The 24,134-nt window shown below is 45.4% G+C and overlaps 1 protein-coding gene across 28 annotated transcripts in view; it reads right to left on the bottom strand.

Annotated features, from left to right (window-relative positions):
* Positions 1–24,134, bottom strand: part of FRMD4A (FERM domain containing 4A) — a 586,106-nt gene that overhangs the window by 4,854 nt on the left and 557,118 nt on the right. For 18 of the 28 annotated variants that reach the window (XM_070601129.1, XM_070601148.1, XM_070601132.1 and 15 more), the window contains 4 exons: positions 22,975–23,212; positions 21,996–22,163; positions 19,268–20,130; positions 16,912–17,008 (listed from right to left, as the gene is read on the bottom strand). In XM_070601129.1, coding sequence (XP_070457230.1) covers positions 16,912–17,008; positions 19,268–20,130; positions 21,996–22,163; positions 22,975–23,212 — 1,366 coding nt within the window. Of the gene's footprint in view, positions 1–14,555; positions 14,628–16,911; positions 17,009–19,267; positions 20,131–21,995; positions 22,164–22,974; positions 23,213–24,134 lie in introns of all 28 variants that reach the window. The other 10 variants (XM_070601150.1, XM_070601151.1, XM_070601133.1 and 7 more) reach the window with 1 other exon arrangement.

Genomic DNA, 24,134 nt, shown 5'->3' with positions numbered 1-24,134 from the left:
TTAAGTACAGTCTCAGGAATCAGTTTATGACTGAGAAGGATCAGTCATCTCCATTTTTGTGTTTGATTTGCTGACTTCTCTAGGCACAAACGGATGAAGGCAGTCTGGATTTTGTAAATGTTTCTCATCTGGCTTTAAAAAAAAACCATGAAAGTTGGAAAACCCAAGGCATCTCTGAGCACACTGTGGCCTTGAATGAGAGTCCTGTGCCTGGAACCCCTGAAACATACTGGGGTTAATACTGCTTAAATGTGGCTTCAGAAACAAAGTAACATAAAGACTCTTAATTATGGTACCGGCCATGGTCATATATTACTGTATTTAGGTGGTAAATGCTGACTCTGCTGCACCCTCCCTGCAAGATTCTGCTCCATCCTGAGAAAACTTTTGCCATTGTGCCTGAGGGATTGAGAAACTTTCTGTGGCAAAAGGTTGGTTGGACTCCACAGTGGACATGATACTGTCCTTTGGGGACAGTCCCTCCCTAATTCCATGTGGTCCTGGTGGTGCTCTCCACTAGGGTGTCACCCCCTACCCTCACCAAGGGTGGACAAGTGACCCAGGTGGGCCAATTAAGAGTCCTCCAACCAGTCACTGGTTCAAAGATGGGCATATGCCCAAGCAAGGCCAAGCAGCTTTCACACTATGAGGATGTTGGGCTCCTCCTGAGAGTGCAGGAGGTAGAGGTAGAGATGGAAAGAGAACTAGAAAGCCCTGGCTCCATTTGTGTTTAGCCATGAGACAGGTACGATAATGCAAAACTCATTAGTTTATAAAGGAACAGTTGGATCCAAATCACATTTCTGGAAGTTGAAATAAATTCAGGTTACCTGCTCAGACAGCTAAAGCTTTTTATTAATATTTGTGGAAAAAACACTTAAGATTTCTCATTCGCCTAAGTTCCGGCTTCCTTCCTCTTAAAGTTTGCATTTCAAAGACATGGCCTAGGGGGCCTGCCCCATGGCCAAGTGGTTAGGTTCCCACACTGTGCTTCCTGGCCCAGGGTTCACTGGTTCAGATTCCAAGCATGGACCTACACACTATTCATCAGGCCATGCTGTGGCAGCATCCCACACAGAAGAACTAGAAGGACCTACAACCAGGATACACAACTATGTACTGGGGCCTTTGGGGAGGGGAAAAAAAAGAGAGATGACCCAGGAAAGAGTTCCTGGAGAAAACCAGGTAGAACATTTACATCTCAAAGGCACAGGGAAAGAATGCAAGTTCCTCCAAGAATAACTTTCATTTCCTAAATCCAGATCTTTTAAAATATCTACAAGCCTTTTGAGATGAACAGCAGAGATTCTGAGATTGGTAAAAAGATTAGGTGGGCTTTGCATTGCTTCTAGAACTACATTTCTGTTCTTGTAAAGACTAGATTTGTAAGATAAGTACAGCTGTTTTTAATTCCTCAAGGAATTGGGTGCAACTTGAATGAAGCCAATAAGATCTTTAAAATATACTCAGTTGAATTTTGTTTTTTAACAGTTTGGTGGCAGCAGTGGGATCCAAAGGAGACTTCTGACAGCTTCAGGAATGGGAAACGGGCATTCATACCCATGGACCCTTTGGCTCCTCTGTCTGTCTTGCCATTTTGGATGGTTGTGGGTAGGTCCCTCTCAGTGCCAAGCTCTGCTCAACTTGCGCTTGGCTTCCAATCTAACTGGCTTTCCAGTCCAGGATTAAGTGGCAGGAGGCTCTAACAGAGTGCCAGTCCTCAGCCCTCGCTGGGGCTGCAGTCTCAGTCCAGGGCTTAGCAGGTCAGCTTGAGCTGGCAGATGGTTTCACCCAGCACTTCAGTCCCTAGCCCTTGGTTAGTGCACAGTCTTTGGGGACGCCTCTTGCATCCATGGGGTCATTCAATACTGCCTGGAATATTTACTCTTTGTCCCAGCTGAAACCCGACAAGATTTTTCTTTTTTTAAGATTGGCCCTGAGCTAATCTGTTGCCAATCTTCCTCTTATTTTTTTTTCTCCCCAAAGCCCCAGTACATAGTTGTATATCCTAGTTGTAGGTCATTCTAGTTCTTCTAGGTGGGACCCCACCACAGTGTGGCTTGATGAGTGGTGCATAGGTCCATGCCCAGGATCAGAACCAGAGAACCCCACGCTGCCAAGGTAGAGCATGTGAACTTAATGACTCAGCCACAGGGCCAGCCTCCCTGACAAGATATTTGAAAGAATTTTTGAAGTAGTTCTATGGTCATAAGTTGGCCAAATTGGAAGCTGATACTCAGAGCCCCATAGAACTTTTTCTCTGGCTTTCTCCCTCTAAGCCAAAATAAACTGTGTGCCCAAGAAAAACATTCTGAAGTCTTTTGTGGGAGGACTTGCTAAAACATTCTGATGACAAAGTTCTAAATCTAGAACATAAGCATCTTTGGATTTCCATCTTGGTTGAAGATCTTCTCCCTGATATAAGGACGCAAACTGAAGATAATGTACAGCCTTGTGTCACTTAACAGTGGTGCTATGTTCTGAGAAATGCATTATTAGGTGCTTTCATCTTTGTGCAAACACCACAGAGTGTACTTATGCAAACCTAGGTGGTTATAGCTACTACACACCTAGGCTATATGGTACTAATCTTATGGGACCACCACCATGTGTGCAGTCTGTCCCTGACTGAAAGGTTATGTGGTGCCTGACTGTAGTTGGATGGGTGGATCAACTTATGTCATTCAAGTCGCAGCCAAATTCCATGAGGAATTAAAAACAACTGTACTTGTCTTACAAATCTAGTCTTTACAAAAACAGAAATGCAGCTCCAGAAGCAATTCAGACCCCACTTATCCTTTTTACCAGTCCCCAATCGTCCTGTATTCATCTCAAAAGTCTTGCAGGTATCGTGAAAATTCTGGCCTTAAGAAAGCGAAGTCCTCTTGGCAGGAGCTTGCATTCTTTCCCTGTGCCTTTGAGATATAAATGTTCTATGTGGTCTTCTCCAGGAACTCTTATCTAGGCCGTCTCTTTGAAATGCAAACTTCAGGGAGGTAATTCTTATCAGAAGGAATAAAAGAATAGGGAATGCTATTTGGAACTTAGGCAAATGAAAAATCTTAAGTGTCTTCTCCACAAATATTAATAAAAAGCTTTAGCCTTCTGAGCAGGTAACTTTAATTTATTCTAACTTCTAGAAACACGATTTGGATCCAACTGCTCTTTTACAGAATAGTGAATTTTGCATTATCGTACCTCTCTCATGGATAAAATTTTAAAATGAAAGCTGTAAGAGCTTTGTTCACATCTGTCTGTATGTTTATGCATGTATGTATGTTGTAAATGTGTATTTTCCTACCTCGGGATGGTATTGCCAAAATTAATTTGCAAAAGAGCTCTATTTATTTGGCTTAAAAAAATAAGCACATATCAAATTAAGTATTAGAAAACTCTCAGAAGTATAGAAACTTAAATGTTTTTCAAGTTAATGTGATCTAGGATAAATCTTTAGTAAATAAAAGCTAGTTTTAAGTTTGTTGGTTTAATTAAAATAGCTATGTCTTCAGAGTTATCAGCACCAAATACAATGAAGATGTAAAACTTTTTATTCTACCTGGATTTACTAGTCAAATAAGTTCATGTTACTTCTGTTAGAAAGTTTGTCAGCAAGGAAGATAAGGTGTTGGTTAGCTACTTAAGGTCTTGAGAAATTTTCACTACTAACATAAACATAATTGTTAAGAACAAGTGAACAAATATGTATTGGTCATGGTCTGTATGTTTCTCACTGGGTATGAGTTTTTTCCTGTCAACAGGCAACTGCTAATTTTGTAGCAAAGAAATTACTTGAAAACATCATTCCTACATGAGGTGCCCCTCACTGTTTTGCATAGTGACCTCAGAACTCATTTTACTGGCCAGGTAAACCAAGAACTCTGCAGAGTCCTTCCTATGCTACAGCTGCATTGCCCGTTTTATCCTCAATCTTCAGGACTAGTAGAAAGGACTAATGGCATCATTAAAACCCAACTAGGAAAATTTTGTGAGACTTTGGAACTTCCCTGAACCAAGGTGCTGTCTCTAGTCCTTTTGCATCTAAGGTCCTTACCTTCTGAAAAACTTAAGCTCATTCCCTACAAAACAGTAACCAGCAGACCCATGCACCTGCCTCATTCTCTATTCTGTGACCCTCAAACTGCCCAACAGGACCTATTAAAATATTGCCAGTCACCTATTATCTATTCCCAGAAACACCTCTCACGAGTTAAAGCAGCTTATGCTGAACAAGAATACAACCTGACGTCTGACTCCCCTCATGACCTACTCTCTGGAGAATATATCTACTGGAGAAGACATCAACTAAAGGACTCCCTTTCCCTTGTTGGAACGGACCTTTTCTGGTACTGCTCCCCAATTCCCGTGTAGCTAAACTCGAAGGAATCACAGGACCTGAATGGACTAGCAAAGCCACCAGTGATCTTAAACTCAAGATCTTCTGGCATCCAGAAGCAGATGACATCAGATGTAGATAGCTATCCCAAGACACTGGACCAGGCCTGTATAACTTGCAGCTTGATTTCCACCTCTGTTGTCCTTTACTATGAAAATCAAATGGGGGAAATTAATCAGACTTCTAGGCATATCTGTTTTTTTCTCATTTGCCCTTTTCCATTGCTCCCTGACCTGGAAAGATAATGCCCTCATCTGTATCTTCCAGATGACTGCCAAGGGAGGTAACCTTTCAGACTGTGGGATTTGCCATCTAAAACTCTGATCTGTCCATGATATTGCAGATCCCCTGGTCCTTTCTGTAACCAATTTTTCTATCCTTAATGCTACCATAAACAACACCGAATTCCCTTTGATGCCAGCTACAGAGTTGAACTTTGGTAGCCAGACTTCCCGGTGCCTTGTTTTTCCCTTTCTCTGATTATAACTGTACTTGCCTAATTAGATACAAATACCTATGCAAACTGTAGTACATCTGCACCCCTGCATTCTTATCATTATCTAAATCAGGTGGGCCCCCAGTCACAAAAAAATCTCACCAGCAGCACCCAGCTTTGCAAGGAATTTTGAACAACTTTTTATTTCAGCCTAGGAGATGTACTGCCCGAATGCACCAAAAACCTAACTGACCCCTGGCTTGAATATGCAAATGCAACAATCCAGGCAAATGAATCCATTAACAATACTGCTTTAGCAGGAGTCGTTTCTACCCCGACAGGCTTTATCTTTGTCTGTAGCGGTTATCATTCTCCTTGGGCCTATGAACGCCAAGATGGTTGGAGCATAACTGGGCAATGCCTCTTAGGTTATTTAACTGTCCACAACCCAACTGAGACACTTCATTGGTCAACTCCCCTGAATTTACATTGTTGAGCTAGGCGGGACTTACTGGGAGATATTTGTGATTCAGGATTTGCTTCCTTTTGCAGATCCCTACTTCCCTGGTTAGGAGTGCAAATGAGGCTATGACCAAAAACCTCTCTTTAACCCTTGGAAACATAGCCCATTCTACTGCTAAGACCGTAGCCACCCAACAAAAATCCCTAGACACTGTAGCTAAAGTTGTCCTTGACAGTAGGATGGCCCTTGATTATCTCTTAGGGGAACAAGGAGGTGTCTGTGCCAGAGTCAACACCACTTCTTAGACTTGGATTAATACTTCTGGGGAAGTTGAGCTTCAATTGCATATGATCTGAGAACAAACCCATGGGTTACAACAAGTCCAATCTGGCTCATCTTGGAATTTTGATTTATTCAGTTGCCTACCAACAGGACTGAGCTCATGGTTTGGATCTATACTATAATTTGGTCTTTCTATCCTATTGTCATTTTGTTTTGTGTTGTAATTTTTAAAGTACTCAGTTGTGGTCTATCCAGCCTTTGTAAAAATAACAAATCTGATAGACTGATGCTTGCCTAATGCCTCAAAATGATATCTAACACCTATACCCTTGACAGTCTCCCTACCATGACCCTCTATTTTGACTCACTATAAGTTGCTCAGATGTGGCCTTTTGGTTATTATTAACCCTGAAAGCTTTTCTCACTCTGAGTAAAGGTGTCTAGTCATGGCATGGTGAAGAAAAGTAAACAAAATGGGTGATCAGTCAACAGGTGAAGTCCATGCAGAAGAAACACCTAACAATATATTGGGTGACCAGTGCCTCCTAATGAGGACTTGATCAAAAAGGGAAAATGAAGAACCAAACTAAAATGAAGTCATGTAGGTCACGGACAAAACGGAGACAGTCAACACAGGCTCACAAAGGAAATGTAACCTAACTGTACAGGAATTTACAGCTCTTCTCAGAAATCAACAGAGCCAATCCTCAAACACCAAGTCTGTTTACACCATCATGGGACTTCCTCGTCCCCCTGACTCAGCTACCCTGATCCAAATATGCAGAGTTTGGTTTTTTACATTTTTGTTGTTTAAATGAGGTCAATGAAATCCACTTGCCATTTCCTTCTTCCATGGGACAAGACACCTGAAGAATGTCCTCCTCAGCTCTGAGGGACATGTATTCCATTGACAATGTCTTTGATCAAGAAAAAAAAAAAAAAGGAAAGAAGGAAAACAATACCTAAATGACATGGTTAATCAGCCATGCTTCCTGCAAAAGATCTTGATCAAGAGGGGAGAATGTGAAAGGATTTCAATCTAAAATGGAACCAGAGGATATGAAATGGAAAATCTCAGCATGTGCCCTCAGAAGAATGGACCTAAGAACCAAGAGACTGATTTCCCAAAAATGCCTCATTTACAGAAGACAGAGACTTATCTCCTGACCAGGCAACATCTGGCAAGAATCTTTCCATCCTCAAGCCAAAGAACTCACTGTTTAGACTCTGGCTGGAGCTCCCCCTCTTTGCACTCCTTGCCCATAAATACATCCTGCCCCAAACCCTCAAATGGACTATAGTATGCATTTCCCAAATTTCAATTCCTCTGCTATTCCTGAATAAACTCAACTTCTGGTAATTTGAGTTTGCCTCAGTTTACCTCCTTATGTAAGTTGACAGCCATATGGGAACATTCTAATTCGATAAGATTGTTCGTTTAAGAAGTACACTTCAAAGCAAGGGCTCCCAAATCAAACAACCAGAGTGGTATACCTATTTTAACTGACATGCAAAAGTCTCCAAAAGGATTCAAGATTCCAAAATAGGTTCATTGAAAGATTCATTACAAAAAGGTAGTGAAAAATTAAACACACATGGGGTACCTAAAACAAAAGACTCTAAAACTGACCTGGCTCCTACTGCTCCCCTTGATCCTCCTTTACCTGAGTCCTCACGGTTGACTCATCTTCTATGTGAACTGCCTTTCCACTCTGAAGAGACTACAAGATCATAAACAAAAGTCTGCCAAGTTATCGGCCTTACAGACGCCCCCATATGGACCCCTCCCAAGGTTGATGGGACTGTGAGGGATTTTCCAGTAAACTGCTACCAGTTATTCCCTTAAACAGCCAAGGGGAGACTCCAATTAAAATTAATGGAAAACCTTGCCAAACCCTGGTAGTTGCCAGGGCTACGCTCTCTACTTTAAACCCCAATCACTCCGAAGCCTACAGATTGCTCAGGATGCTGGGAAGGCTAGCAGAAGCTGACAAAGGGTGAGTATTACCAGAGTCATCTCTCCCAGATGTCCAGTGCCCGACTGAGAGAGGAATATAACATTTCACACTGTCCCTTCCTTTCCAAATGCAGACCCCCTGGTTATTGATCCTTTCTCTCCCAGAGACTGCTGTCTTTCTTTGGGAATGGCTGCATCTTGGGAGGGTAGTATCTTTTGAACCTTCTTTGGGGATGCCTCTTGCATCCATGGGGTCCTTGATTACTGCCAGGAATATTTACTGTTTGTCTTAGCTAAAACTTCACAAGATATTTGAAAGGATTTTTAGGTAGCTCTATGGTCAGAAGTTGGCCGTTGGAAGCTGATATTCAGAGCCTGATCGTAACTTTTTTTAGGTCTTCTCCGTTAAGTTAAATGAAACTAAATCTAGAATATAGCAATCTTTTGATTTCCATCTTAGTTGAAGATCTCCTCCCTGATATAAAGAAGCAAATTGAAAATAATGTAGTTGGATAGATGGGTCAGCCTATCATGTCCTTCAGGCTGCGACCAATTCTTTGAGGAATTAAAAACTGCACTTGTCTTATACATTGAGTCTTGACAAGAACAGAAATGCAGCTCTAGAAGCAATTGGGAGCCCACCTCTCCTTTTTACCAATCCCCAAATCTCCTCTGTTCATCTCAAAAGGCTTGCAGGTACTGTAAAAATTCTGGCCTTAGGAAAGCAAAGTCCTTCTTGGAGGAACTTGCATTCTTTCCCGTGCCTTTGAGATGTAAATGTTCTACCTGGTCTTCTGTAGGATCCAGGGTAATTCTTAACAGAAGGAAAAAAAGGGAGGGAAAGGTTACTGGGAAACTAGGCAAATGAAAAACCTTGTCTTCCCTACAAATATTAGTAAAAAGTTAACGCCATCTGAACAGGTAACCTTATCTTATCCCTTCTGCTAGAAACATGATTTGGATCCAACTGTTCTTTTATAAACGAGTGAATTTGGCATTATCATAGTTATCTCATGGCTAAAAATTTAAAACAAAAGCTATAAGATCTTTGTGTCTGTATGTTTATGTATGTCTATGTATGTATGTTATAAATGTGTGATTTTTTCTGCCTCCAGATGATATTGCCAAAATTAATTGATAAAGAGCTCTATTTAATTGGCTTAAAGACAAACAAGCGCTATATAAATTAAATATACTCTCAGGAAGATAAAAACTAACCCAATGTTTTTCAAGTTCATGTGATCTAGGATAATCTTTGGCAAATAAAGCCTAGTTTAAGTTTGCTGGCTTAATTAAAACAGGCATGTCTTTAGAGTTATCAGCATTAAATACTTTTATTCTACCTAGTTTTACTAAAAGTCAAATAAGCTCATGTTATCTCTGTTGCAGAATCTGTCAGTAAGAAAGATAACTTAAGTTGATGGGCAGCTGTTTAATGTCTTAATGAAATTTTCATGAGTAATATAAACATAATTGTTAAGAACAAGTAAATTAAGTAGAGATGTAAGAAAGATAAAAGTTTATAAAAGAACTTTTCAGCAATAATTAGGCTTATGGTATGTCTACTCAAAAAATAGTTTCCAAAATCTTTTTGGTAACTTGAAACCCTAAAGTTATATTGAAATAAGTTAAATGATGTATCTTCACTGAATATCTAGATCATTTCCAAATAAGACAAAATACTGAAATATGAATTACTCAACATAGGTTTATCTACTTTTGGCTTCCTTTTACAGAGAAACTAGATATTTGGGTCTATTAGTAAACATGCTTTGTGCCACAGTGAAATATTTACTGTGAGGAAGAATATGCTTGCAGAAACTATGAAATGTATGTATAAGTTTGCCAATGCACAGAATGCTGGTGTAACAGACAGTTCACAATTTCTTACTTTTTATTTTCACTAGGAATTAAGGATTCTGAGGTTTAAGAATTCTAACCAATACATTTAATTAAAACTACTTAGAAATAATAAGGGCACAAGGAACAACTGCGCATGAAATGTAGGCAAGGAAAGTAAAGTGATCGTTCCAGAATGGGAAAAAAACTATATATGACAAACTCTAAATGATTATTAAGAAGTTGTAGGACGTTTGTAAAAAGGAATCTTGAGAAGGGATTTTTATGTGTGGTCAAGCTGGCTAAGATAGGATGGATTTAGGTAAGTTTTTTTTAATGAGTTTTAATATCAAAAGTACACTGGTGCAAAATTAGAATTTGGTTTTCTCTCTGTTCAAAGGATAAAGTTTTATTGGACTTTTGGTCTGCTTTTGATGAGTGATTGTGAAAGTTTCTTTACCTTTTAAGTAATCTGTCTGAACAGCAAAGATTTGTGTCTTATCAAAATAATTTACTGGGCTTCGCATGGTCTTTCTCAGATCTTTGATTAATTAAGAAAACCCAGTCTTCTCAATATTAAAAGAGCTAAGGCTTGTTCACAACCATGTAACATTCTGTGTTTGCCTTTAACATCTTCTATTGTCACTTTGGTTAAACAGATAATTATTATTTCATAATGATCTGTGATCCTATATAGTCCTATGTTCAAACTTTTTGACATTTTGACGACTTCCCAAAATCAAGTTCTAAATGGCGTCTTTTAGGGGCCGGCCCCATGGCCCAGTGGTTAAGTTAACATGCTCTGCTTTAGTGGTCCATGGTTTTGTGGGTTTGGATCCTGGTTGCAGACCTAGCACTGCTCATGAGGCCATGCTGGGGCAGCGTCCCACACAGCAGAGCCAGAAGGACATATAACTAGAATACATACAACTACGTCCTGGGGCTTTGGGGAGAAGAAGAAGGAAAAAAACAGAAGAAGATTGGCAACAGCTGGTAGCTCAGGTGCCAATCTTAAAAAAACAAAAGCTTTGGGCGGGCCGAGTGGTTAAGTTCACGTGCTCCACTTCAGTGGCCCAGGGTTTCGCCAGTTTGGATCCTGGGCATGGATCTAGCACCACTCATCAGGCCGTGCTAAGGTAGCATCCCGCACAGCAGAGCCAGAAGGACCTAGAACTAGAATATACAACTATGTATTGCTGGGTTTGGGGGAGAAAAACAAAAAGAGAGAAGATTGGCAACAGATGTTAGCTCAGGTGCCAATCTTTAAAAATAAATGTATAAAAAATAAATGGTGTCTCTTTGACCTCAAGTAACTCTGAAATTTCCCAGAGGGCCCCTGGAAAATCTCAAAGGATTTCTCTTTCACCTTGTAAAAGAGACATATTGTACTAATTAGGTTTATTTGGTATGTTAGATTACATGGAAAGTGTTGTCAAATAAGTGATGACAAACCTTCTTAGATTACTTGTATGGATGTATGTTAATAATGTGAGTGTGCCAGAAATTGTTGGAAGTTCCTAGAAATCTGAAATGTCCAGGTACAATGGTATCAGTCATAATTTGTTACCTTAAAATGGTGTGTATCAAAAATAACCAAATTTCTTTGTCAATTCTCATCAGATGAAGTCTCACCAGATCTTTAACCACGGGCATTTTTATGTCTTTTGTCATTTACAGACAGTTATTTATTTATTTTTTTAAAGAGTGGCACCTAAGTTAACAACTGTTGCCAATCTTTTTTTTTTTTTCCTGCTTTTTCTCCCCAAGTCCCCCCAGTACATAGTTGCATATTTTAGTTGTGGGTCCTTTTAGTTGTGGCATGTGGGACGCTGCCTCAGGATGGCCTGACGAGTGGTGCCATGTCTGTGTCCAGGATTCAAACCGGTGAAACCCTGGGCCGCCGAAGTGGAGCACACAAACTTAACCACTTGGCCACAGGGCTGGCCCCCAACAGACAGTTACTTTTTACTCTGATGCTTTTGCAAAGGTGAGATTCATAGAAAAGACCCTACCAAGAGCTCTTGACCACTGACACCACTGCCAAATTACAAGGTGTCGAACCTTGGGTGCATATTTCACAACTGAAGAAGGCTCCGCCTGACATCTGGTCCTGCGCAAAAGCTGGGGCCCTCAAAGTCCAACTGACTAGGAAGAGGAGCAGCCGGCAGTGAGGCAGACTGCTTCCTCTCCAGACGTCGGATCAAGAATGTTCTTTCCATTCCTCCTTCCCTCTTCGTCCCTTTCCTAATTCTTACACCATGAAGGTCTTTATGATTCTTTCCTCCACCTTTTGCCTTGCTCTTGCCTGGAAAGATTATGCTGTTGTTTGCATATCTCAGGCCTTCCAAGGGGGATATGCAACCTCCAAATGACTGGTGGGTTTGCCACGATGCTGGTGATCCTGTAGTTCTGCCCGTTACAAACTTCTCCAATTTCCATTGCCTCAGTTTCTCTGGGCCAAACTCAGCTCCCTCTCTATCAAGTCATACCCCCTAACCCTGGCATCCATTTCCTGTCTGGTAAACAACCCCAGACCAGGGGAACTTGGCCTCCAGCTTCTGTACAAAGAAAGGGATATAAAGCAAGGGTAACCAAAATGAAACCACCTGTGTGGTGTACAGACGCTTACATTTTTCTGGCCTCCATGGCTGTCAGATTTTGAGTCCTGAGCCACAGACTCAAGCGGCAATTACCAAAAAGCATTCAGGATTCAGAATTTGCTTCCCTTGGCAGAGCTCTGCTCCCCTGGCTCGGAGTAAGCGTGAGTGAGGCTGTGATCAGGAACCTCTCCTTAACTCTTGAAGATACTGCAGAATCTGCTACTAAAGCAACAGCTGCTCAACAAAAATCCCTAGGCTCTCTGGCCAAAGTTCTTGATAATAAGATAGCCCTTGATTATCTTTTAGCTGAGCAAGGAGGTGTCTGTGCTGCGGCCAGCACTACTTGCCGCACCTGGGTTAACACGGGGAAGTTGAGACTCAGTTACATAAGATCACTGAACATCGGCTTAAGAAAGTGATTCCTTCAATGGGGGCTTTCTTTGACTTATCTGAGTCTGACTGCTTTGGGTCTTGGGGACCACGGCTCCTAAGTGCTCTCCAGACATCGGGATGATCCTGTTTATAATAATTATAATCTCCCTGGTGTGCTGCATTCTCTCAAAAGCTTTAAATGCATGTTCTCGACCGCTAACCACCAAGCAAATAAATGATCTAAGAATAGATCGTCAGAAAAGGAACAAAGAGAATGACTGACTTAAAGAATGTGAACATGATGTCACGACCTGTGAATACCACACAGAAATTCAGCAAAAAACTGCGAGAACTCCAGAGCGGTAGCTGGGAGCAGTGTTAACGCCTTAAATGTTGATCACATCTCCCAGGCTGAGAATCTGGTCAAAAGTGGAGAATTGTTAATAAGACAAAGATCCAAAATGGTGTCAGTTACACTAAACTCCTTGTCACCAAATCAAGACTTAATTAGTTTCGGCTCTCCCAGAAATGGAATCTTAAACCAGTCCCTCAGGAATCTCCTGATCAGCACTAGCTAGATGATCTTCCTGACAGACCCTAGCCACCCCCTAAAGGAAGGTGACCTTGCAATAACGACCTGCTTTTTTGCCTAGTATAGCTTCCTTGTGCCTGCTCCTCTCTGCCTGTAAAAGTCTTCCATTTTGTACAGCTCCTTGGAGCTCCTACCTGCTGGATGGATGCTGCCCATTTCATGAATAATTCAATAAAGCCAAGAAGATCTCTCAGTTTTACTCAGTTGAATTTTTTTTTACCACCACCTTCCTCTCAAAGGCTAAGCCCCTATTTTCCTAATCCTCCATGTGCCAACTCCCGGGACCTGCAGTAAATATTGTTCCCTGTCACTCTCCTAATTTGTTCAGGCTCTTGTCCTCCTTGACTTTTCAGGCTGAAGTCCGGCTCTTTCTCTACAGCAAAATGGGACTCTGCGCTGACCCCCAAGCACCCTGCTTGTTTCTGCATCTGTGTTTTTGCCCTTGGCACGGCCTCTCTCAGCCCCACCTGTCTAACCCCCTCTCCTCCCATTGCAAGCTTTTGAAGCCAGGCCTCGGAATCCTTTTAGCACTTTGTTTAAAGTCTCAGAGCACTTAATACAAAAATGCCACAGTTTCTTACTTCCCTTGTATGTCTCCTGATAGACTTTTATATTGTTGATTTCAATTTGAACTCCTGGAACTCCGATCTCTAACATGGTTTCTTGAATATAGTCAGAGTTCAATTTTTTTATTAAATAAACTTATGGCTTTTTATCCACTTTTGAATGGCATCCTTATCTTTTTTGGTAAGCCTTGAAATGCTATTTAATTTCAATGTCTTGTGTCCCAGTTAGATTTTGGTCCCTGAGGACAGGAACCAGACCAGGTGTTACTGTTTTTATGCCCACTATAGCAGTGCTTTGAGAATTCTAACATGCATTTCATTCACCCAGGGATCTTGTTAAAATGCAGATTCAAATTCACTAGGCCCAGGAGCCTAGCTTTCTAACAAGCTCCCAGGTGATGGTGATGGTGATGCTGCTGCTGCTGCTGCTGCTGCTGCTGCTGCTGTTGCTGCTGCTCATGCTCGTCTATGGACCACATTTTGGAAAACAGCATTTGGTAGAGTACCTAGCTGTCACTCAAGAATGCGGGGACGAAATAATGGGTGATCTCCAGGTGCTTCTGGAACAATTCCGTCTGCCCTTGGTACTTTGAACCATAAACTACATGATGTTGTTCTTTTCATGGGCATTGATTACTAAGGAAGCGATTCCTTCAATGGGGCCTTTCTTTGACTTATTTGAGTCTGACTGCTTTGGGTCTTGGGGACCATGGCTCCGAAGTGCTCCCCAGACATTTACTAAACCAGTAAAAGCTTCTACAAGTATGCGTATGCCTGTAGAGCCTGGGAAGGTGCAAAGCATACTCTGAGGTCTTTCCTGGGCAGTAGCATTGGGAGCACCTAACATCTGATGCAAAACATACATATAAACATATATCAAGATCCACATGTATCTAGAAACAAGACATACAAACAGTAGCTTCCACACCATTCAGATGTTTCCTTCTGCAAGTTAAGATATGGGGAAGGGCAACCCACGTGCAGCACATCTGAGACCACAAAATCATGAGGGGGAAGCGGAAGGGCTGTAAGAACAAAGCATTCCCTTACGATACCTCTATTCATCAGTACTTTGGTGAGTTGGAGACTCAGACCCATCCATAATGGGCGAGTTTTCTGTTGCTTCTCTGAACAAAGGAAAGCAGAAGGAAGAGAAGAGAGGTCATGTTAAAGAGAGGAACTGACACAGACATGATTAGTAGCTTATTAATACACTGGCAAGACCAGTTGACTGTACACCCAAGTGTTAGTGACAAAGAATATACGTCACGCAGAACTTTCAACCCCCATGAGTAATGAGTCAAAAGACCTCTTTGGTTTTATCAGGGAGGCAGGCTGTACCACTTTTTACCCATTTCTCATTTTCTTACCACATCACAGAGAACAGTTATTGTTAATGATAATTCAGCTCAATCTGATAAAACTTTACTTCGAGGACCAAAATATCTTTTGGTTTCGAATTTGTCTTGAGTCCTCACTAGCTGTAGGTGGTGAAATACGGCAGGTTTCAAGACCATCTCAAGTGTGTAGACATGTGAGGGGTGCCCATAAATTCCAGAGCCTGCTGTTTTCAGTCAAATAATCATATATTTGGATCAGGTGAGACTGGGCATGATCCAGAAAATTTGGAGGATCCAGAGAGAGCGTGCCAGAAATCAGAAGTTCCTTACTTGGGTGAGATGGTTTAGCCACTGGAGGTACCACATATGGAGAAGATCTGCCATCCTTTTATGAATGAATCTTGGTGAAATCTTGGGCCCTAGGCTTTGCAGCAGCTGCCTGACCACACGAGCTAGAGCCAGGGTGTGGATGGCATGTAAGGGAGTATTTTATGACCTGTAGTAAGGACAGAGGGGTGACTGTTGCTCGAAAGACAGACCAAGAAGTGGGAGTGGACACAAGAACAGCGTAGTCGGGACTGTACGCTCTCTTAATTCATAAGGACTAAGAGGGAGCTTGGGGTACTTCAGGGATTGTCAAACTTGAGTGCATCAGAAAACCCTGGAGGACTTGTTACCACACAGACTGCAGGGTCCCACCCCAGAGCTGCTGAGTCAGTAGGTCATGGATGGGCCCGAGAATCTGCATTTCTAACAAGAGCCCAGTGATGCTCATGCTGCTGGTGTGGGGACCGAACATTAAGAACCACTGGCCTGGTGGGAAAAGACAGGGCTTTGGGATCACAGAGCGCAGGGCTAAAATTCCAGCTCCATCCAGCTGTGTGACTTTGGGCAAGGCACTTTACTTTCTCTGCGCCTCATCTATAAAACTAAAAGATCTGGGTATTTCCCTTGCAAGTTTGCAGTGAGGATCGTATGAGCTCATTTATGTTAGTAGAAGCTCCCAGCCTTTGAGTACACAGCAAGCACTCAATAAAAGTTAGCTCCCCTTCTCTTCTATCAAATACTAAGGCACCATAAAGCCTGGTTTAAAATCATTATAGATAAGTTTTCAAGAATAAGAAATGTCTGCCAAGCATGGGAGCCTGAAATGCAGTCAGTGAAGCCAATTTGGGTCCTGTTTTTTTCTGATGATTCAACTCACAGCTGTCAAATTTTTCCAGACATCCCCACTGATGGTCCAGCAAACTAGAAACTGAATAAAGCCAGATAGAGGGACCCATAACTCCTGTACCCAACAGGCACTGATAGGACATAACATCTACTTAGAGGTGACGTCTTAGGAGCATCAGAAAAGGCAGGAATTGTGAAGAAAGCAGGTTATGTGCATCTGCTGGACTCTTCAGTAGATCAAATGGCCACGAGATTATAACGCTCTATGCCTACATTTAAAGCCACAAAAGGAGCTGAACTTGGGGTTCATTTTGCTGTGGGCCGCTTCTTAAAGGTCTCGAGGTACCTGATTCCCTTTGTTGATTAAGAATAAGCATTTGGCCAGGACCGAGATGGGATCTGAGCCTCCTGCCTTTTTTCTTAAGATGCATCCTGACACTGCAAAGCATCTAAAACATTGGGCCGGGCCCAGCCCAGAGCAGGTGCCTAAACCGTTCTGTCTCCCCTCTCTCCTTCTTGCCTGGCATTTTGAAGTCAGCCTGGCACAATCAGAACCCAAATCAAATGCTGCCTGGAATTCTGACCAAAGAAGTGCAATTCGACTTCTGACACCCACCTTCCCCGCTGTTCCGGGACCACTGCCAACTTTAAAAGAGAGAATTCACCCGCATGAAGGGACAGTGATGGAAAGGAAAGGGGTAGAGGGTACCAGCAGTTCATGGGGCTTCTTTAGAAAGGAAGGGGTTTCCCCGTAACGAACACTCCTCACTCTGCTGCTGATAAACTCTTCTGTCACTAGGATCTGACACTCATTGCACTCTTCCTACCTGACAAGGAATGCTGAGGATCATTCTAGCACCCGGAAGTGGAGGATTAAAGGTCTGAAAGGGGAACTCACCCAGTCTGCCAGGTTAGGATGTGGTGGGGACTGCTTGGGGGGGTCGCTCCAACTTCACTCGATGGCGTTGAGCTTCTCTGGCTTTGAGGTAAGGCAGCTGTGTGTAGGTGGCGCAGAAAAGACGGGCGTCAGACACGGGGGGTCTGTGAGGGACCTTCTTCCCAGGGATGCTCGCTATGACCCCGTGGCAGGGTCACAGTGGGGAAACATCCATCCCTCCCCCACATTTGGCTAATTCCATCTTCTCCCCCAAACCATGTAGTTCCATTCTGAGTCAGGCTGACCTGAGATCCCACGCCCCTGCTCTGCCACTGGGAAGTGGCCACAGGAATGGGGACAGGCTAGACAGCAGCAAAGAACCCGATGCCCACACAGTCCTTTGAGGGAGAGCTGGGTTGGGCTGAGAAGCAGGGAGAGCCTCTTTCTCTGGACCCCAGGGAGATACACCTCAGGGCATTTTCAGATGTGGCCCACGGTTAAAACTGTGTTCTTCGTTAAGAACAGAGAAGTTCCAGAAAGGTTCTCACAGCTTGCTCTCTTTGCCTTTCCAGGCTTATAATTTACCACTTTAAGACCTTCCAAGGGGGCAGGGTTTTTAACAGCTCCTCCAGATCTGACTGCTAGGAGTTGACGGACGTGGGCAGGATTTTCCTAGTGGGGAAAACTTAGTAGGAAGTAAATCCTACTTAAAGGCATCCTTTGCTTTCTTGGGAATGGGATCTTTTTCATCAGGAAATCTCAGATCCAGCTTCTTAGAATTTTTAGTCTTAAAATATGTTCCGAAAGATTTACCTGATCTCTTTAAGTAAAGCAAATCTACTAGGCAAGTGCTGCAGTTTGAAGGAACATACGCTCCTGTCCCTCCTCGGACCGTTGCTGCTTCCAGCAGGTTTACAGAGAACCACGCTCTTGAAATGGCATGCTTCATATACTCATTCATTCGTTCTCAAAACCCTCCCGGGAAGTTGGTGGCGCATTTCACTGGGCTAACTTTACAGACGAAGTAGGAATACGGGGAAGGCTCATTGAGGTCCATGGTTCTCTCACGATTGCCTGAATCACTTCTATTCTCTTCTCTGGAACTTGTTATTTGGCCAGTGCACCAAAATAAACAAGTCAATGGGAACATGGGAAGAGACGCAGGAGCCGTGTGGCATGGCACACCTGGGCAGCCAGCCGGTCCTTACTCTCTGCCCGGCTCTCTCCAGTCCCCAGGCGTCTCCTTCAGCTCCCCAGAAATGAACCCCACCTTTTCTTCTGTAAGATCGCCCTCTCTCCCCTGATCTTTGCCCTGACTTAAGCCTCTTTGCAGGCACAAGTCACATCCTGACGTGGAGTTCCTTCCATCTGCTGCTGACTCTCCTTTTATTCTTATACTTTCTAAATCATTTTTATCATGTCTCGAAATCCTCCCCCACTTTCTTTTCTTACAGTCAATGGGCTACAGAGTGTCTTATCCCTGCACGAGTCTCCCCTCTCTTTATGATGCTACGAGTGTGTCCAGGAGTTCATATACGCTAGTGACTGCTGAACAATCGCTGGATAGCATCACCCTCATTATTCCTTGGAGAGGGAGTGGGAAGGGAATGTAACGTCTTAAGGGAAAGGACGGTTTCTTCCATTTTGTACTGATTCAGCACTGCTCAGTGCTCTGAGTACAAGACTACAAGGCACCCCTTAATTATGAAAATTTTAAGATGTAATATCAACGTATTGAAAGCACTTTATGAAGATTACTTTGGTTGCATCCCAATATCATTGAAATGGGAATGCAAGGAGCAGTCAGGAGTTCCCAGTCACAGGTGAGGTCAAACGCTGAGCTCGGCCACTCCCTTCGTAGCCAGCCTGCCTCCACCTGGGGAGACGCTGGCCAGATCTCAGGGCTGCATGACCCAAGTCCGTGCCCAAAGCAAGCTTTCCTCTGCAAGGGTGCCACTCAGGAGTCTAATGTAATAGCATCTCACTGTCCGCCAGGGGAAGGTGCACCTTTGACTGGACAAACGCTGAGACATGACTTCACATAATGCCTTTGACATCTATCCTTAGAAGGAGAGGTGGCTGGAGGGATGGTTTGCACCCCTACTAAGGAAGCTGTAATGGCCCAGCCCACACGGAAGTGCAGCCCTGCCCCCTGATCTTTGTCACTCAGCAAAATCAGGGCTAGAATGGGAGGGGGTGAAGGAGGAGGGTCGGAAGACGTCAAGTCTCACACATCTGGCAGCTAGCTTTCTAGAATTAACGTTCTCTTTGTCACTGCAAGCTCTAAGAAAATCTGGAAGCCCTTGAAATCGGTCAACAGTTCACACTCAGGCTGGACCACGTGCGCGCAGGGCTGCTCCCCCGTCCCCACTCTCACCTGACGTGGCCTTGCACATCTGGGGCATCCTGGTGACCCTGCTGTGCGCCACGAAGGTGCTCTGGGAGGAGGTGCTGTACTGGGAGCCGCTGTCCGAGGAGGTGGAGCTGGTGTGCGACAGGCGGCTGCGCTCCTTGTGGGAGGCTGTGGAGCGCTGATACCACTGGCGCAGCTCGTCCGAGACGGCCGCGCGCCCCGCGCCCTTGTCGTGGGCGCCCTCGCGGCCCAGCGATGGAGTCCGCAGGATCTGCGAGCGCGACGGCGTCAGGCGGCCCGCGTCGCCCTCGTCGCCGCCACGCCAGCTCTCCCTGAACAGGCCGCCCGCCGTGTACGAGTTGGAGGTCTTGAACTGCGCCTTGACGCTGTAGTGGCCCTCCTGGTCGCTCTCCAGGCTGCGCACCACCACGGGCGTGGCGCTGCCCTCGATGTACAGCGGGTACTCCTTGATGCGGTACTGCGAGCTCGGCTGGCTCTGGCTGTGCAGGTAGACGCCGTGCGCGCCGCCGCCGCGCGCCGCCAGGTTGGGCATGCTGCCCGAGTTCGCCGCGCCCAGCGCGCCCGCCGCGCGCTGTCGCTGCCGCTGCCGCGCGCGCGCCTTCGACGGCGAGTCCTCGGCCAGCGTGGAGTAGTTGGCGTTCATCTGCGCCGGGTAGTAGTGCTCCGAGCTCGAGTGGCTGGTGCAGGAGGAACAGTCGTCCATGGGGTCGGAGCCGTTGCTGCTACGAGTCCGTGGGGTGTAGAAGTCGGGGCTCCCCGTGTCGTTCTCCGAGCCCAGGAGCTTGCCCTGGGACTCCAGGCTGGAGCTCCGGTGCCGAAAGTGCAGGGCGAGGCTGTGCAGTCGCGTGGGGCTGAGGTCCACTGACCTGCGGGGAGATGGCTCGGTGAGTCTGGGGGGCCCAGGAGAGGGGTGTCCGGGAGGAGGGAGGGGCTCTGCAATCATCGCAGTCGGGAAAGAGCAAAACGCACGCAGCCCGGAACCTCCAGCAAATGCGCGCCTGGGAAACTGAGAGCCTAGACAGGGTTGCCCTGGCCGTCCAGATGCTCCCCTTTGTTCCCAGGTGCAGACGGGGCAGGAGGGGGCTGCTGATCCCTGGAGGCGAGCCGGGCCTCCGCTGTGACTTTGGATTCCGAGTGGGAGGGGGGACTGAAGACAACCCACAGGAGGGTTCTTCTCTGAAAAATGTATGCCAGTAACCAGGGGCTTTTTTTTTTAAGGTGGAAAAGGATTCTATAGATAGAAAAAGAACCAAGAGAAACCCTATTCTAGTATTATGCTAAACTAGATAACATGCCCATTTTTGTAGGTCACAAAACAGTCCAGCAGAAGCCCTTCATATGGTTCAACTAAATACCAGTATAAAATCCACATAAACAGATTTCCATTGCCCATGAAGACCTTAAATTGGAAGGTTGGTGGTACAGGGAACACTAAAAAATGACCGATGCAATACTTACCAGGCCACTACTGTGTGTCATCCATTCTGCTTATGCAGGTCCACACTATGACTATCCAGCAATATGGCCGGGACAAGATGCAAGGACTACAGGTAAACGGGTTGGCCAAGTCCAGGAAGAGGCGAATTCTAGTTCTGACTGTCCTTCTAGATAGAACGTGAAGTCCCTACCATGTGGCCCTCTGTGACTCGGTTCTCAGTTTCCTCTCTGGTCCCACCCTCTCCATCACTCTGTTCTGGCCATACTGGCCTCCTGGGAATATGCCAAGTGCAGGCCTGCATCCAGGGCTCTGACCTTGCTGTCCCCTGAGTATCCTCAGGTGTCACCTTACTAGAGAGGCCTTCTCTGATGCCTCCATTGAAAAGATGATCTCTCCCTTCTCTCTCTAGCCCCTTGTCCTGTTCATTGTTATTCTTAGTGCTTATCATTGCTTGACATATTTTTTCACTGTGACTCTCTCCCAACTAAAATCTGAGGAGAGCAGGGGTGTGGTCCGTTTCCTTCACCGCTCTACCCCCTAGAATAGCACCTGGTTCATATAGGCACTTGATAATATTTGTTGCATGAATGCATGAATGAAGAATGCATGAATGAATGCATGGATGAAGGAAGGAAGGAAGCAATCTTGCCTGGAGAGCTCAACCTTATCCCACATAAAATGGGTCACTACTTATGGCAGATTACACCATCTGTCTCTTGGGCCACGGTCCCTATGGGCTCAGTTTTTGATAAAATGGAATGATGGCTTTGGTTTTGCCTTTTGTTAGAAAATTAAGGTGTGATTCACGGGAGCCTCACTTTTGCCTGTTCCCTTTGCGCTTTAATGAATTTACGTCTTGAGGCATTAAAAAGTCCGAATAAATTTAGGCCCCAGTAGAAAGATATATGAGGACTATCCAATAAAGATGAGCCCAGCAGTACAAGGTCGTTCTGGTCCCAACACTCTTCCTGGCTAATCTGGCTGGCCTTTCCTGCCTGCATTTGGATTAGGAAAGCTCCTTCCACGCCCTCTGTCTCCAGAGGAATCTCTGGCTTACTCCCAGTGCCCATGGAGCATGGACAGTAGGATAGAAGGGGTCTCTTGACTAACACGGGCTTACTGCTACCAGCTCAGTTTTCTATTCTGCCTCATTTTAAGAAGAACCTACCTCACTGGTTCAGGCCTGACTCTAGCTCACCCATTATCTGGACCACGTTGGAGTCAGCACTGCCAAAGTTTACAAAGGAAGGTCTGGTTTAGGGAGGAAGATGGCCAAGGGCGGAGTGGACTCACCTCGTGGAATGAACGTAGTGGGGACTCCGGACCCGCAGGTCTGGCGTGGACGGCATGCTGGACTGCGAGTTCCAGTGAGGCAGGCTGCGGATGGGGCTGTTCTGCAGGGAGCTGCTTCCCCCGCCTGCTTCGGCGCAGCTCCCCGTGCTGGGGAAACGCTTGTGGCCACTGCAAACCAGAGGAGGCCATGCTGGTCACTGCCAGGCAGAACCGCACCTGTTCTCCGGTTGCTGACTAAGCCTTGGGACATCAATCTTGATGGCAGGAAAGCTTGCCCAGGATCGCTCCCTCAGATCTCTACTTTGGTTCTCACCCTTTCCCCCAGGAGTGGGTGGCGCTTCCTGTCCCTGACCCCCATGGCATGTGAGATGAAGACTCTCGTCAACCTTCTCTGTAACAGGTAGCGTGAGTGTTCTGTGAAGGCCTTGCCCTCAACCACAGAGTCTGTTTTCCAAAAGACAAATATTTACCTGTCTGGGCACCCACTTACAGCTTTATGGGGTGTAACGAAAGGAAATGAGAAAAACAGAGAAGCAGACCAAAAATCTCTTCCAAAAAACCCTCTCTACATCATCAGCCGAGTAACGAGCTGATAATGCCCAGCTAAGGTTACAGCTGTTTGGCTCCAGAATTCTGCTGGAGGATGGTTTAAGGTTTGAAACCACTTTGGGATTCCTACGAGTGGTCTCTGACTTACCATTCTGGAATAATGCTACCTAAGATTTCCTAATTAATTCCCGTGGAATTTAACAACATTAAAGCCATCTGCCAACACACTGACTGTGAGCCAAAAACCCAATTTCCCTTGGAATGACAAATCTGCACCTCAACAGGGTCAGCAGCAGAGGGCGCTGTGCGCGCGGCGCTGTTGAAAGACCACCCCAGGAAGGAGGAAATAGGCTGATTGGGGTTTTGCCACTGGTGGATGCTATTTGGGGCAGCCTTTGATTCTTTCAGTGACCTCCCCGACCCCGCTCACCTGGAATGACCGTGGGAGGAACGTTTCTTGACCTTCTCGTAAGGCTCATCTAAGGAGGACTCACTCCACATTTTGGGCTTTATGGGGGACTTGTCATAGTCGTTGCGGTGATAGTGCATCTGCCGGAGTCCCTCCAGGGACTGGGGAGGAGGGGGCCTGTTGTGTGATGGTGGCCGAGGAGGAAGTCCCTTGTGAGGGGACTGTAAGGGGGACAGTGTGCTGGTGACCTGAGAGTCTTCTGCACAAAGACGGAAAGAGAGGCACTGAGCAAGGGTCATCCTTCCCACGGCCCCCAGACACACCCCCGCCCACCTCCGCCCTGACATCAACCTCTGGGGACCAGACAGGCATCCGCCCTTTGAAGGTGCCCCATGACTCTTCCCCAGTTGTCAAGACAAGTCGAACCAGACCGAACCAAGCCCAACCTTGGAGCAGCACTAAAAGGGAAGAGCAGTTTCCCTTTTGATTATCTACAAATGGAGTCAAGGCTGAATTTCATTAAACACCAACGACAAACGATTGCTTCACACCCAACAGCCAAATATAGTCATTATTATACTGTCAGTGTTCCTTCAATAGACGGTCCGCGTCTAATTTGCTTCAGGGGAGTTTCAGCTCCAGGAAGTTTTGTCTGTTTTGTTCACGGCTACATCTTCAGGGCCTAGAATGACTGTTGACACATAGTAGGTGCTCAAGAGATATTTTTGGAAAAAATGAATGAACGTTTATCTGTCGAGTGTAATTACCTGCCGGTGGCTCTAGCGATCTACCGTCTCTGCGTTTTCAGACTGTCTATATTGGCTTGTAACGTGTTCCTGTGTGACATTTGCATTCTGCAACTGCCTTAGGGTCTCTGGGAAGGAGACAAGCTACAAACAGTAGATATGAAAGAAGACTAGTGCCTGCCTTCGGGGGAGTGATGATCGAACACCTCAGGGTGCCAGGGGACTTTCAGAGGAAGTGAAGTCCGTCAGTCAAAGAGGGAAGAGTAGGCGAGGCTGGTGGGAGGGGAATCAGCGTGGATGGCAGAGGGGCGGACAAAAGGAAGAGCCCAGGGCTGCATCCAACTGGGGCTGCGCCTGGGGGGGCAGAGCAGAGGGGGAGAGGGAGTGCAGACCTACTGTGTGCACTGGGACAAGCAAGAGCCCCAGCTGACAGGG

The sequence above is a fragment of the Equus przewalskii genome, chromosome 30 (genome assembly GCF_037783145.1).
Source record: "Equus przewalskii isolate Varuska chromosome 30, EquPr2, whole genome shotgun sequence".
Classification (NCBI taxonomy): domain Eukaryota; kingdom Metazoa; phylum Chordata; class Mammalia; order Perissodactyla; family Equidae; genus Equus; species Equus przewalskii.
This window is presented reverse-complemented; position numbering and strand designations above follow the sequence as displayed.